We start from the raw sequence: 15031 nt of genomic DNA, 5'->3' as shown, positions 1-15031 counted from the left end.
ATTAGGGGATTCAATGATGGCAATGCTATTGAATGTCAAGTGGCAGTGGTTAGATTTTCTCTTGTTAGGAGTGGTCATTGCCTGGCATTGTGTGGCGTGGATGTCAGTCCAAGCCTGGATATACCCATACCCTGACCAATGAAGACACGCACACCATATGCCTTCTTCACATTTTATTCACTTGTGTTATCACTTTCAAGCAGGTATAGACTCTGACCCCAAGATCCCTCTGTAGATCAATGTTCCTAAGGGTCCTGCCATTTATTGTGTACACTTCCTCTTATATTTAAACTCCCAAAATGCATCACCTTACATTTGTCTGGATTAAGTTCCATCTACAGTTTCTCTGCCCAATGTATTAACTGCTATATCTTTTGATACTGAAAATGTGTTTTTGGAAAAGTGCAGCAGGTCAGGCAGCATCCAAGGAGCAGGAGAATCGACGTTTCGGGCATGAGCCCTTTTAGTTCGGGAAGTAGGGAGACACTGCAGTGATGTATTTTTGGGCCTTAAGTACTCCTTGACTCCTTAGTCACTCCTAAAGCACTCCTTAGAATGGCTCATGCCCGAAACGTCGATTCTCCTGCTCCTTGGATGCTGCCTGACCTGCGCTTTTCCAGCAACACATTTTCAGCTCTGATCTCCAGCATCTGCAGTCCTCACTTTCTCCTCATATATCTTTTGATAACTTTCCTCACTATCCACAACTCTACTAGTTTTTGTGTCTTCTTTAAACTTACTAATTCTGACTGCATACATTTTCAACTAAGTCATTTATATGTATTATAAACAACAGAGATTCTAGCACTGATCTTTGCAGAATACCTCTCGTCATAGACCTCCAGTTAGAACAACACCCTTTCACAACTACCCTTTGTCTTCTATGACCAAGCCAATTTTATATCCAATTTGGCAGGGATCTTATGTGACTTAATCTTCTGGGCCAGCCTACAGTGAGGGATCTTGTCAAATCCTTTAGTGAAGTCCATGTAGACAAAATCCACTGCCCTACCCCCTCTTTTAGCAGTCCTTGCCTGTGGCTAAAGAGGATATCAAGACTTCTGTCAAGGCCTCAGCAATCTCCTTCTCACCACCTCCATCGTGGCATTGATCGCATCAGGCTCTAAGGATATACTTGCCTTTATATTTTTCATGGCCCCCAAGATCACCACTCACCTTAATATCAACGTGTCCCAGACAATCAACAAGCAAGTCCCTAATGTTACCATCATCTATGTCCTTTTTAGTGAATACAGATGCAAAAATACTGATTAAATACATCACCCACTTCCACTGGCACACAACTTAACTCCTTTGTTCTTTCTCTGGTTGCCCTCTTACTCCTAATATAGGTATAAAATGTCTTGGAATTCTTCTTACTCCTGCCTACTTAGGACATTTTGTGTCCTTTCCAGCCCTTCTGATTTCTTGTTTGAGTTCATTTTTGCTTCCTTTATATTCCTCAATGGCCTTGTTTCCTGAATCTCTCATATGTTCCCTTTTCTTTTTAACTGGACTTCCAATATCTCTTGTCATCCAAGGTTCCCAAATCCTGTCTTCCTCACAAAATCATGGTGGTCCTGAACTCTGATCAATTGGCCTTTAAAAGATTCTCGCATGATAGATGTGGATTTACCCTCAAACAGCCACTGACAATTTAATTTCTCTAATTCCTTTCTGATACTGTGGTAATTAGCCTCCCTCAATTTAGTACATGCACCTGAGGACCAATCTTATCCTTATCCATATCTATCCTATAATTTACTGAATTATGATCACTATTCCTAAAATGCCCACCCACTGAAACATTGATTGCTTGGCCAGGCTCATTAGGAGAAAGTGAGGCCAGGCTCATTTCCCAATACAAGGTCTACTTTGGCCTCTTCCTTACTTGGATATTCTACATTATTGTTTGAAGAAACCCTCTTGTAATCACCGAACAAATTCTGTCTGTCTAAACCCCTGACACTTAAGCAGGTCTCAGTCAATGTTGGGAAAATTGAAATCACCCACTACAACAGTCCAGTTATTTTTGCATTTTTCTCTGATCTGCTTACATACCTATTCCTCTATTTCCTGCTGGCTGTTGGGAGACCTATGGTACAACACCATCATCATGATTGCACCTTTCCATACTTAAGTTCTCCTTGTATGGCCTTGCTAGCTGAACTCTCCAAGATGTCCTCTCTTAGTACAACTGTGAGATTCTCCTAACTCAACTCCCGCACACTTTTTACATCCCTGTTTATCATGCTGAAACATCTAAACCCTGGCATCTTGAGTTGCCAATCCTGACCTCTCAACTGACTTTCTGTAATGGCTGCTACACCATAGTCCCATGTACTAATCCAGGCTATAAACTCATCTGCTTTACCTGTTATATACATCTTGTATTAAAGTAAATACACTTCAGGCCTCCAGTCCTGGAGTGTTCATTATCCAGGCCCTGCCTGATCTTCCTATTAGATTGACTTGACTTTATATCCACCTTTTCAATCACTTCACATGCTGACCTTTTGCTCTATTACTCACACACCATCTCACTTATTTAAGCCCTTCTAAATGGCACAAGGAAATCTTTCTGCACAAATATTATCCAGTTTAGATGCAAGCCCCCTCTTGTACAGGTCTTACCTGCCCTGGAAGAGATCCCTTTGATCCAGATATTGGAAGCTCTCCCTCCTGTACAAGCTCTTTAGCCGTGCATTCATCTGTATTATCTTTATTTCTCTGACCTCTCTAGTACATGCCCTAGGGAATAATGGTGAGATTACAAACCTCGAGGACTTACTTTTCAACTTCCTACCTAACTCTCTAAATTCCCTTTACAGAATCTTTTACCTCATTCTGCCTATATTGTTAATACCAATATGGACCACAAACACTGGTTGCTCACTTTCCCCTTTCAGTATATCCTGTGCTACTCGGGGACATCCTTTATCTTGGCACCAGGGAGGCAACATACCATCATGGGCTCTTGCTTGCGGCAACAGAAACGCCTAACTGCTCTTATCTGTCATATCCCTATCACTACTGCTTGCCTACACTTTGACTGTCCCTACTGTACAACAGTGCTGGTCATGGTCCCACTGCTACTGCTGCTGCTTTCCCCTGAGAGGCATACCCTGAACAATATCTATAACAGTATACCTGATTGAAAGGGAAATGGTCGCAGAGGACTCCTGCACTGCCTGCCCATGCTAAATAGTCTTGTTGGTCGTCACCCAACACTTTTCTGTTTGTGTAGCCCTTACTTATGGTGTGACCAGCTCGTTAGCCATGCTATCCATGACGTTCCCAGCCTCATTGATGCTCCATAGTGAGGCCATCCAAGTCTCCAGCTGCTTCCTGAGGCGAATAGGAACTGCAGCTGAACACACTTCCTACATGTATATTCATCATGGACACTGGAAGTGTCTGAAGGGGCCAAGTACCCCTGCCTTTGTGATCCTTACCAACTGCAAGCAATAAACCAGGAATCAGTTGTACAATCTACTACTCACCAAAATCAATTTCTCACTCTCACTCTCTATTCCTAACAAATTGCAAACCACAAGCCTAAATACTTAACACTCTCAACATTCTAAACACTCTATCTCCCTCCAGACACTACTCACCCAGACTTAGGCCTGAGTTGTGACGTCACCTCCAGAGCTCTACCTCTGGATTCAGCAAAGCTGTAGTCCTGCTGCCCTGAATCGAGCTATCAGGCATGGTAGCTCAATCCAGGTCCGCTCCTAAGGCCTTATCAAGTTCATTCCCTCTGCTGCAGTTTACACACCGGTTCACACCGGTCCTCTCCTGCTGTGACTGCTGTTCCAATTGCAATGAGAGAGGATGCCATCAAATTTAAAAAAAAGAGTGCAGGAGTTTACACTAGAATCTCTGAGGTATTTCCGGATGAGTGAGAGTGAAGCTTGCCTCATAGAAATTAGGCACAGTTATTCTGGAGGAGTCAAAACTATGCTGCATTTTGTAGTTAGGACTTGCAATTATTTCAGATTTAAAAGATTAGATATTCCTAACTGAGTTCTGATTGCCTGAGCCAGCAACTTCAGATAAAGGTGACTTGTGAATTGATGAATGCTGATTTTGGTCAGCAAGTTCAGAACATTGATGTACAAAGTACATATGGTTGGAATGTGTACATTATGTCTTTTTTTTTGTATTTGTTACCTTAAAAATGGCTTGCTTTGTGTTATGGTAATTAGATTAGACAAGAACATGTGGTCTGTAATTGACAATGATTGTTAAATGGAATGTGCAAATTTACAAATTTATTCTAATGCAATTCTAACCTTAGACTATGCAAAGTGGAAAAGCTTCCCATTAATGCCATTTAGATTTTACAAACATTAGAAAATGGCATATGTTTCTGCATAATCTGTACTTTGTTACTATATTCCTAATTTGTTAAAAATTGCTTTTCAAAACGTCTGACTTTTTTTTCACTGAAAAGATCCTTTCGTAACAAATGTTTTTTAACATATCAAAGCACTTGGTAAAATACCAAAAAAACTTCAAAAATAATCATGTTGGGAGTTTCCTCTTCCGAACTGCTACTGTAGAAGCAGGGGAACCCTAACTCTGTGCTCCAGTAAAATTTCTGCTGATTCTCCTTTGGATATTTATGAAACAAACAAGAAAGTTTCCACTGTGGATAAGCCTCGAGCCATCGAGTGTCAAAAATACATTTCCCATGCTATGCTTCTTGGATTAAAAAGTAAACAATCCAAGGAATGGATGGTGTGCAAATTGAGAGTTTTTTTTAAATTGAAAGTAAATTGGGAAATTGAGTAAATTCTAACAAATGTTCAAATCTAGTGAATGTAGCTTTATTGACTGTTGTTTAAGCTCCTGATTGGTGGTTGTGGTATAAGGTAAATTATGTGGTTTAGAAGCTGGGACATTGAGAGCTTCCTTCAGTGTTTCATTTCTCAAAGTTCACGGAAGTACTAAAGCCTCCCTGTCTGCTCTGACTGGGCCTGTTCAGCCCTACTCTGACTTTTCTCCCCGTAGTCAGTGATCATGCTGATGACTGAGACACATCAAATCAATTCAATAATGCAGCTTTCACACACTTCAATGCGAAATAGAGTCGGCATTGGAAGCTATAGTAACAACTCAGTATCTGGAAGATTTCTTCATCAAGAAGTACTATATGAGAATCAGTTTCTAAACCTATACCCAAACCACAATGCTTGCTAATACTATAGCAGTAAATTGAAAATTATCCTGAAGTTTTGAGAGGATCCAATATACCTCATCAACATTTGATAACAAACTATGACATCACCATTTGACACCAAATCAAAACAATTTGAAACAACGAATGGTAGGAATTTTGACTACTTTCCTGAGGATACAGATTGGATGGTTTTTTGGAGTTGCACGCTAAATTTAGCAACTGTAAAACTAAAATCCTTTTCTCTTAATCCAGATCTTGCCTTATAAGTTGACCCATAGTTTCATTTTAAGACGTTTTAAGAGCAGATTGAAAGAGGTACTTCCAGAGGAAAATATTAATGATATTGTAAGATGCATGAATGTAAACATTAGTGATCCATAAAGATTAACAATAACTATTTTGCACTTCAGGGTAACTTTGTTGCTTGCATGACAGCCATTCTGAGGCAGATGGAAGATTATCATTATGCCCATTTAATCAAGGTCTTTGGGAAAATGAGATCAGATGTTGTGGTAAGTGGAACAACTAATTTTGCACAATTTTATGGAGTTAGTTTTCAGAACTGAGTTGTATGAACTATTGAACAGATGCACAATAGCACTTGAAGCATGTGCAAGTAATAGGTTTCGAATTGTAAATATTCTTCATTCTGACAATGAACTTCAAATGTATTTCAAAAATTGCTTCCAATCATTTTAGTAAAACTTTCTGAAGTATCCTTTGGATGCTGGTCGAGAGTGTGTTGCTGGAAAAGCACAACAGATTAGGCAACATCTGAGGAGCAGGACAGTCGAAGTTTCGGGCATAATTCCTTCATCAGAAATTAGGCTTGTGGGCTGGGAGGCTGAGAGATAAATGGGAGGGGGGTGTGGGGCTGGGTGAAGGTAGCTGAGAATGCACTAGGTAATTGAAGGTGGGAGATAGGATGATAGGTTGGAGAAGAGGGTGCAGCAGATAGATGGGAAAAACGATTGACCGGTCAAGGGGGTGGTGCTGAGTTGGAGGTTTGCGACTGTGATAAGGTGGGGAGAGGGAAATAAGGAAACTGATGAAATCCACATTAATCCCATGTGGTTGCAGGGTCCAAAGGCAAAAGATGAGATGTTCTTCCTCCAGGCATTGGATGGGTTAGGGTTTAGTGATGGGGGAGGCCCAGGACCTGCATGTCCTTGGTGGAGTGGGAGGGGGAGTTGAATGATCAGCCACAGGCCAGTGGGATTGGTTGGTGTGGGTGTCCCAGAAATGATCTGCAAGTTGGCATCCTGTCTGTCTGGTGTAGAGAAGACAACATCGGGTGCAACGGATACTATAGATGACATTGTGGAGGTACAGGTAAATTTCAGTTGGATGTGGAAGGATCCTTTGGGGCCTTGGAGGTAGATGAGAGGGGAGGTGTGGGCACTGGGTTTGCACTTCTTGGAGTGGCAGGGGAAGGTGCTGGGAGTCTGGTGAGGGCTGGTGGGGGAGATGGATCTGACAAGGGAATTGCGGAGGGAATGGTCTCTCCAAAACGCTGATAGCAGTAAGGAGGGAAATCTATAATTCAGTGGTGGAAGTGGCGGAGGATGATGCAATGTATACAGAGGTTGGTGGGGTGGAAAGTGAGGACTGGGGATTGGGGGAGGGGAGGAGATGAGGTGAGGTGGTTCTGTCCTTGTTGTGTTGGGCAGGGTGGGGTTCAAGGGCAAAGTTGTGGGAAGTGGATGAGGTGCAAAAAGGGCATCATTGACCACATAGGAGAGGAAATTGTGGTCTTTGAATGTGGGATGGAATTGGTAATCCTGGGAACAGATGCGGTGGAGGCAGAGGAATTGGAAATTTGGGATGGCGTTTTTAAGAAGGCAGGGCAAGAGGAGATGCAGTCCAGGTAGTTGTGGGAGTTGGTGTGTTTATAGGAGATGTCCGTGGTTAGTTGATCGTTGGCGATGGAGATGAAGAGGACAGGAAGGGGTGAGAGATGTCCAAGAGGGTCCAGGTGAATTTGAGGTCAGGGCAAAAGGTGTTAGTGAAGTTCATGAACTATTCAACTTCCTTGTGGGAGATGAACTTTTCATCTGTTCATGAACTGTTCACCCCACTCCTCCCAATGCAACAAGAACAGAATCCCCCTCGTCCTCACTTTCTACCCCATCAGCTTCCATATATATCGCATCATCCTCTGCCACTTCCACCACCTACAAACAGATCCCACCACTCGGGATATACTTCCAACTCCTAGACCTCCAACTTGTATCCACTTCACCTTCCTCTCTAATCTATCACCTTCTCCCCCACCTTCATCTACCTATTGCATTCTCAGTTACCTTCTCCCCAGCACCCCCCTCTCCCATTTATCTCACAGCAACTCCCAGCCCACAAGCCTCATTCCTGATGAAGGGCTCAGGTCTGAAATGTCGATTCTTCTGTTCCTCGGATGCTTCCAGCAATACACTCTCAACTCTGATCTCCAGCATCTGCAGTCCACACTTTATTCTTTGGATGCCCTATGTTTTTCAAAGCTCTATTATTAAATTATTATTATTTGATATTATTAAATCTTAAAGTTTGCAGTTCACTACAATCTTTGCATTGTATTATTGTCACTCATGCTTCTCTACCCAATTTGCTTTCTCTTGATCTTTCCTGCTCGTTGTTACCTTTCCTATCATTATCCTTAATCCTATCACTATACTTTGAACTACTCATGCAAACTCGCACCTTCTGTGCTTATTTGCTCTGCTGTTGCTCACCTCATTGGGCGTCAGCAGTGGCAAAGCAGTGGTTGCAGCGATGGCAGCACTGTGGTATTGGTGGATCCAGCGCAGGCGGCATTGGCAAGCCTGACTCAAGACTCATGGCAGCGGTGAGGGTGATCTGCACATTTTCTTTTCCTTTTGTTTCAGTTTATTTAATTTTAGCACTTTTTAATTCTAAGATGGTGCTGAATAGTGGCCACTCACTGTATTCCACTGTATTCCAGTACTCTTGTACTTATGACAATAAAATCTCACCTAACCTCAACTCTAGTCTAATTCTTCATCCACTGTTTCATATTGTTTGCTCTGGCTAAAGTTTAATAATGACAAATTAGAAGATCCCATGCAAAAATAATATTTCTTTTCACCCTTCTTTCTTTTTCGATCTTTCTGCAATCTATTTCATAGAAGAGAGCATTGTCAACACAAGCAGTATCATCAGAAGGTTCCTTTTGTTCATTTATACATCTATATGCATTTTCCTTAATAATGAGTGTGAAGTTTGTTTTTCAAAATTATTTGAAAGAAATCTGCTGGACAGAAAGTACTAAGTTTTAAACAAAAATATTCCCATTAATAAAGTTGACTGAACAGTGTTGGTGCAGCTTGAGAGATTAGACGTGCTCAGACAGCACAATTGGCAATTTCACCTAACAGTCACAATTCTGGTCATATGTGAAATCCAAGCTCTGGCCTTTTAAAATAAAAACTTTAATTATAGCATAAAATAAGTTTTATTCATTCATTAAAAATTTTCTGGTGAAAAATGAAAAATTACCTTCAAATCCTTGGATATTGGAAAAGACATTTATTGAGCAAAAAAAATTGTTCAAAACATTGTTACAAAAGTGAAGTGGTAAAATTTTGCAATCATAAGGAACTATTGTATTACAACAACCCTTTTAATGTTAAAATATTTTTGCTATACTACTGGAGTGCTAAACGAATACTTACCAGTATTCACATTAGAAAAAGACAGTGTGGTTGAGGCGAATACTGAGGTACAGGCTACTAGACTAGATGGAATTGAGGTGCATAAGAAGGAGGTGCAAGCAATTCTGGAAAGCGTAAAATAGACAAGTGCCCTGGGTCAGATGGGATTTATCCTAGGATTCTCTGGGAAGCCAGGGAGGAGATTGCTAATCCTTTGGCTTTGATCTTTATGTCATCAGTGTCTAGAGGAATAGTGCCAGAAGACTAGAGGATAGCCAATACTGTTCCCTTGTTCAAGAAGAGGAGTAGTGACAACCTGGAAATTATAGATCAGTGAGCCTTACCTAGGTTGTCAGTAAAGTGTTGGAAAGGGTTATAAAAGATAGGATTTATGATCATCTAGAGAGGAATAAGTTGATTAGGGATAGTCAACATGGTTTTGTGAAGGATAGGTCATGCCTCACCAACCTTATTGAGTTATTTGAGAAGGTGACCAAACAGGTGGATGAGGGTAAAGCAGTTGATGTGGTGTATATGGTTTTCAGTAAGGCATTCGATAAGGTTCCCCTTGGTAGGCTACTGCACAAAATATGGAGGCATGGGATTGAGGGTGATTTAGCAGTTTGGATCAGAGATTAGCTAGCTGTGGTGGTTGATGGGAAATATTCATCCTGGAGTTCAGTTACTAGTGGAGTACTGCAAGGATCTGTTTTGGATCTACTGTTGTTTGTTATCTTTATAAATGACCTGGATGAGGGCATAGAAGAATGGGTTAGTAAATTTGTGGATGACACTAAGGTGGGTAGTGCCAAATGATGTTGTAGATTACAGAGAGACATAGACAAGCTGCAGAGCTGGGCTGAGAGTTGGCAAGTGGAGTTTATTGCAGAGAAGTGTGAGATGATTCACTTTGGAAAGAGTAATAGGAATGCAGAGTACTGGCCTGATAGTAAGATTCTTGGTAGTGTACATGAACAGAGAGATCTCAGTGTCCAGGTACATAGATCCTTGAAAGTTGCCACCCAAGTTGATAGGGTTGTTAAGAAGGCATATGTGTGTTAGCTTTTATTCGGATGGGATTGAGTTTCAGAACCATAAGATCATGCTACAGCTGTACAAAACACTGGTCTGGACACAATTGGAGTATTGCGTATAGTTCTGGTCACCGCATTGTAGAAAGGATGTGTAAGCTTTAGAAAGAGTTCAGAGGAGATTTACTAGTTGCCTGGTGTGGAGGGAAGGTCTTACGAGGAAAGTTAAGGGACTTGAGGCTGTTTTGTTAGAAAGAAGGTGGTTGAGAGGCGACTTAATTGAGACATGCAAGATTATCAGAGGAATGGATAGGGTGGATAGTGAGAGCCTTTTTCCTCAGATGGTGATGGCTAGCAGGAGGGGCATAGCTTTAAATTGAAGGGTGACGGATAGAGGACAGATGTCAGAGGTAGTTTCTTTATTCAGAGAGTGGTAGGGGTGTGGACTGCACTGCCTGCAACAATAGTAAACTCGCCAGCCTTAAGGGCATTTAAATGGTAATTGGATAAGTATATGGACAAGAATGGAATAGGGTAGGTTAGAAGAGCTTCAGATTGGTTCCATAGGTCGGTGCAACGTGGAGGTCTGAAGGGCCTGTACTGCTCTGTAATGTTCTATGTTCTGCTGTAGCAGAGTTTTCGATGCTCCACACAATAATTAAATGTATATTATATTTTCCCAATTCCTATTTTACTTTCTGTAAACCTGATTTGTAACCTGAAATTGAACCAGGAAAATTGCTTGTCTAAATTGGCCAATTCCCACTGGTACATGCTAGGAATTTTAAGCAATGTGCAAAATTAGTCTTCTCTTTTGAAGTGGAAGATCTATGTTTGCCTCAGGACTCGTGATTAAATGTTATGGAATGAGGTACAGGACAGAAGAAGTATTCAAAACTTATTGCTGGATAACTTGAACTTCAGGTGCAAAGAGCGAAAGAGAAAACAAAGAATTTTTCTCTTTATAGAATGCCTGTCATGACTGAAAAATATCCGGAGAGCTTTTCAGCCAAGGAAAAACTTCAGATGAGCAGTTACTATTACAATAGTAGGAAAAGGAGCAATTTTTTTTATAGTGTCCACAAACTACAATGTGATAATAAATCTATGACTTAGCTTAGGGATATTATTTGAGAGATTATTATTGGTCATGTACATCTAAGAGGGCAGGCAAGGTCTTGAATTAATGTCTCATATGAAAAATGTTACCTCATTTGGTGTACCAGTCTCTCAGTACTACATAAAATATGTTAACCTAGCAAGGTTTGTGAAGGTTTGTAGCTCAGGTTGAGGTTTAGGGTGTAGGTTTGCTCGCTGAGCTGTAGGTTTGATATCCAGATGTTTCATTACCTGGCTAGGTAACATCATCAGTGGCGACCTCCAAGTGAAGCGAAGCTGTTGTCTTCCTGCTTTCTATTTATATCTTTGTCCTGGATGGGGATTCCTGGGGTTTGTGGTGATGCCATTTCCTGTTTGTTTTCTGAGGGGTTGATAGATGGTATCTAGATCTGTGTGTTTGTTTATGGCGTTGTGGTTGGAGTGCTAGGCCTCTAGGAATTCTCTGGCATGTCTTTGCTTAGCCTGTCCCAGGATAGATGTGTTGTCCCAGTCGAAATGGTGGTTTTCTTCATCCGTGTGTAGGGCTACGAGGGAGAGAGGATTGTGTCTTTTTGTGGCTAGCTGATGTTTGTGTATCTTTCTTCCTGTTTGTCCTACGTAGTGTCGGTGGCAGTCCTTGCATGGAATTTTGTAGATGATGCTGATTTTGTCCATTGGATGTACTGAGTCTTTTAAGTTTGTTAGTTTTTATTTGAAAGTGTTGGTGGGTTTGTGTGCTACTAGGATTCCGAGGGGTCTTAGTAGTCTGGCTGTCATTTCTGAGACTTCTTTGAAGTATGGTAAGGTGGTTAGGGTTTCTGGCTGTGTTAGGTCTGCTTGTTGTGGTTTGTTGCTGAGGAACCTGTGGACTGTATTTTTTGAGTATCCGTTCTTCTTGAATACGTTGTATAGGTGGTTCTCCTCTGTTTTCCGAAGTTGGTCTGTGCTGCAGTGTGTGGTGGCTTGTTGGAATAGTGTTCTGATACAGCTTCGTTTGTGTGTGTTGGGATGGTTGCTGGTGTAGTTAAGTATTTGGTCAGTGTTTGTCAGTTTTCTGTACACGCAGGTTTGTAGTTCTCTGTTGTCCTTTCTTTCGACTGTGACGTCCAGGAATGCGAGTTTGTATCAGAACACTATTCCAACGAGCCACCAAACACTGACCAAATACTTAACTACACCAGCAACCATCCCAACACACACAAACGAAGCTGTATCAGAACACTATTCCAACAAGCCACCGCACACTGCAGCACAGACAAACTTCAGAAAACAGAGGAGAACCACCTACACAACGTATTCAAGAAGAACAAAAACTCAAAAAATACAGTCCGCAAATTCCTCAAGAACAAACCACGACAAGCAGACCTAACACAGCCAGAAACCCTAACCACCTTACCATACATCAAAGAAGTCTCAGAAATGACAGCCAGACTACTAAAACCCCTCGGAATTCTAGTAGCACACAAACACACCAACACTCAAACAAAAACTAACAAACTTAAAAGACCCAGTACAACCCATGGACAAAACCAACGTCATCCACAAAATTCCATGCAAGGACTGCCACAAACACTACGTAGGACAAACAGGAAGAAAGTTAGCCACCAGGATACACGAAATAATTTCATATTGTGTATGCTTGATTCATATACAGGAAAGATTCCACAGTTCATCTAACGGAACCAAAAATCTAATATCCATCCGAAATCCAACGTCAGACTTGGATCTAGGAAGCAGCATTCTAAAGTTTACAGCTAATATTAACTTGACAACATGGTGAATTATGATGAGGATTCAGGATGACATGAGCAGGATGGTGAAATGGGCAGAAAGATGACAAATTAAGTCCATTGTAGAACATTGTGAGAGCTACTAAGTGTACGTCCAACAGTATGTTAAATAGTATGTTCCAGGTAAACAGAGCAAAATCCCTTGGTGTCTGTAAAGACAAATCTTTAAAGGTTGTAGAAGAGATTAAAAGGTTTTAAAAAACGTGTGGATTACTTGAACTTGGAGTCATTGGATTCACCGGTACGAAGATCATACTAGACCTTTATAAATCACCGGTTTGGCTTCAGTGGAGCATTGTGGACAATTCAGGGCACCATACTTAAAATATAAAAGCTTTTCAAAGAGTATAGAGAAGATTTAGCAGGACAGTACCAGGGATGAAGTACTTTAGAAATTATTTAGAATGCTTTAGGAAAAAAGAAGCCAGGTGAAAACAGCGAAAAGGTGGCACTGTAACAACATATTCCATTCACCCCTTTCCGCAACCACTTTTGCTCCAAGCGTAACAGAGCCTGTGGTTGCCACATTGGTCTGTACAGCCACTTTGGTCTGTACAGTTATATACGGACTCACCCTGAGAGTGGAAGAAAGAATCATCCTCATCTGCAATGGACCACCAATGAATGAATGACTTTAGAAATTAGGAGAGGTTGGAAAAGTTGGAGCTTACTCCTTTGGAACAGTCATGATTAAGAGAGAACTTCTTAGAGATCAAAAGGATGGAGGTTTTTGAAACAACAGACAGAAATAGGCTTCTAAAATGCATTGTTCAAACTGTTCTCCAGTAACCTATATATTTGTGCATTTAGTTTGTAATGCAACAATCTCGAAAAAATGTTTTTTTGTAAAAACAGTTTAACTTTGAACTCTTTCAGGATTTTCTGATGGAGACATTCATTATGTTCAAAGATCTCATCGGAAAGAACGTCTATCTTGCTGACTGGGTTATAATGAACATGATGCAAAATAAGTAAGTATTGAGAGAAATTCTAAATTGCTACTGCAATATTTCTTCTCCATGTTTGATCCATCATTGTGAGTCTGTCTGGAAGTGGCAATGGAAACAAGCGGCATTTCAAAAGGCTAGTCATTGGAATAGTACTAATATTACTTTTAAAATGTATGTGGCATCATTTTGCAAATCTTGTTTACAAATTACCGGTGCAAAACAGTTTTAAGTTCGTAAAACATTTGATATGTTTAAAAATGAACAAAATTCAATATAATTAGCATTAGCTTTGCTTTATTGTTGTGTTCCTTTTGATCTGTGAAATGCACACTGCTGTTGCAAAATGAATTATATTTACATTAACTTGCAGCCTGAGTCATTTTTATGATAGATACTAAATGATATTTAAAATTCAATGTGTCATTTGCCATTTTGTTGCAGACAAATAACTAATTAAGTGCACTGAATCTTGATTGTTCAGGTGTTCATGTTGATGTGGTTAGACTTTTGCTTAATGTATTCATTGTTGGTTGAGAAGGAAAATCATAAATTGAGAATTATATTGGGTTTATCTGACTGAAACAGATTACAGGTGGAAGTTGGTGACAAGCAATTTGCATCTTTAGTGTTTTAAGAAGCCTGTTAGCATTTTCCTTCCAAGACAATTGGTCACAGAAATGTAAGAATCTGTTATTCAGAAGAATTGTGTTTCTAGTCAAAAATTTGAGTTGTTACTGACTTATAAGTATCAGTAAACAGTGAATGACTATTTTATTTCAAAAAGTTGTACGTAACAGAAACTTACGGATTGGAGAAGCACTGGCTTTACGAATAGGGTAGTTACTCACATCCCAAGTCATTTCCTTTTCATTAATAGGGCATGAATTAAAGGTACACAAAAACGTGATCTAGGCTTTCATTAGTTAAGAAGTGAATAATTGACCTCTATCATTTTATATGGGTTGCCCACCCTGTAACAGTTCGCATTTACTATTTCTGAGTTTGAAGTTAACATGCACATGATAGAGTTCCAAATCATGAAATATTTAAAGCTAAGGAAACTAATTGATTAATTATTGTGGTTTTTGTTTTTTACAAATATAACACTTATTCTATAAAAATCATTTTTAATGGAATGACTTACAGTCATAGGGATGTACAGCACGGGAACAGACCCTTCGATCCAACCCGTCCATGCTAACCAGATATCCCAACCCAATCTAGTCCCACCTGCCAGCACCCCAGCCCATGTCCCTCCAAAACCTTCCCATTCATATACCCATCCAAATGTCTCTTAAATGTTGCA

The 15031-nt window shown here is 40.4% G+C and overlaps 1 protein-coding gene across 2 annotated transcripts in view; it reads left to right on the top strand.

Moving 5' to 3' along the window:
- Positions 1-15031, top strand: part of dock1 (dedicator of cytokinesis 1) — a 594554-nt gene that overhangs the window by 346887 nt on the left and 232636 nt on the right. For both annotated transcript variants that reach the window (XM_060841973.1, XM_060841974.1), the window contains exons 28-29: positions 5599-5700; positions 13652-13746. In XM_060841973.1, coding sequence (XP_060697956.1) covers positions 5599-5700; positions 13652-13746 — 197 coding nt within the window. The remainder of the gene's footprint in view (positions 1-5598; positions 5701-13651; positions 13747-15031) is intronic.

This window comes from Hemiscyllium ocellatum, chromosome 22 (assembly GCF_020745735.1).
Source record: "Hemiscyllium ocellatum isolate sHemOce1 chromosome 22, sHemOce1.pat.X.cur, whole genome shotgun sequence".
In the NCBI taxonomy this organism is placed as follows: domain Eukaryota; kingdom Metazoa; phylum Chordata; class Chondrichthyes; order Orectolobiformes; family Hemiscylliidae; genus Hemiscyllium; species Hemiscyllium ocellatum.
Note: the sequence above shows the minus strand (reverse complement) of the source record. Positions and strands in the feature narration are given on the sequence as shown.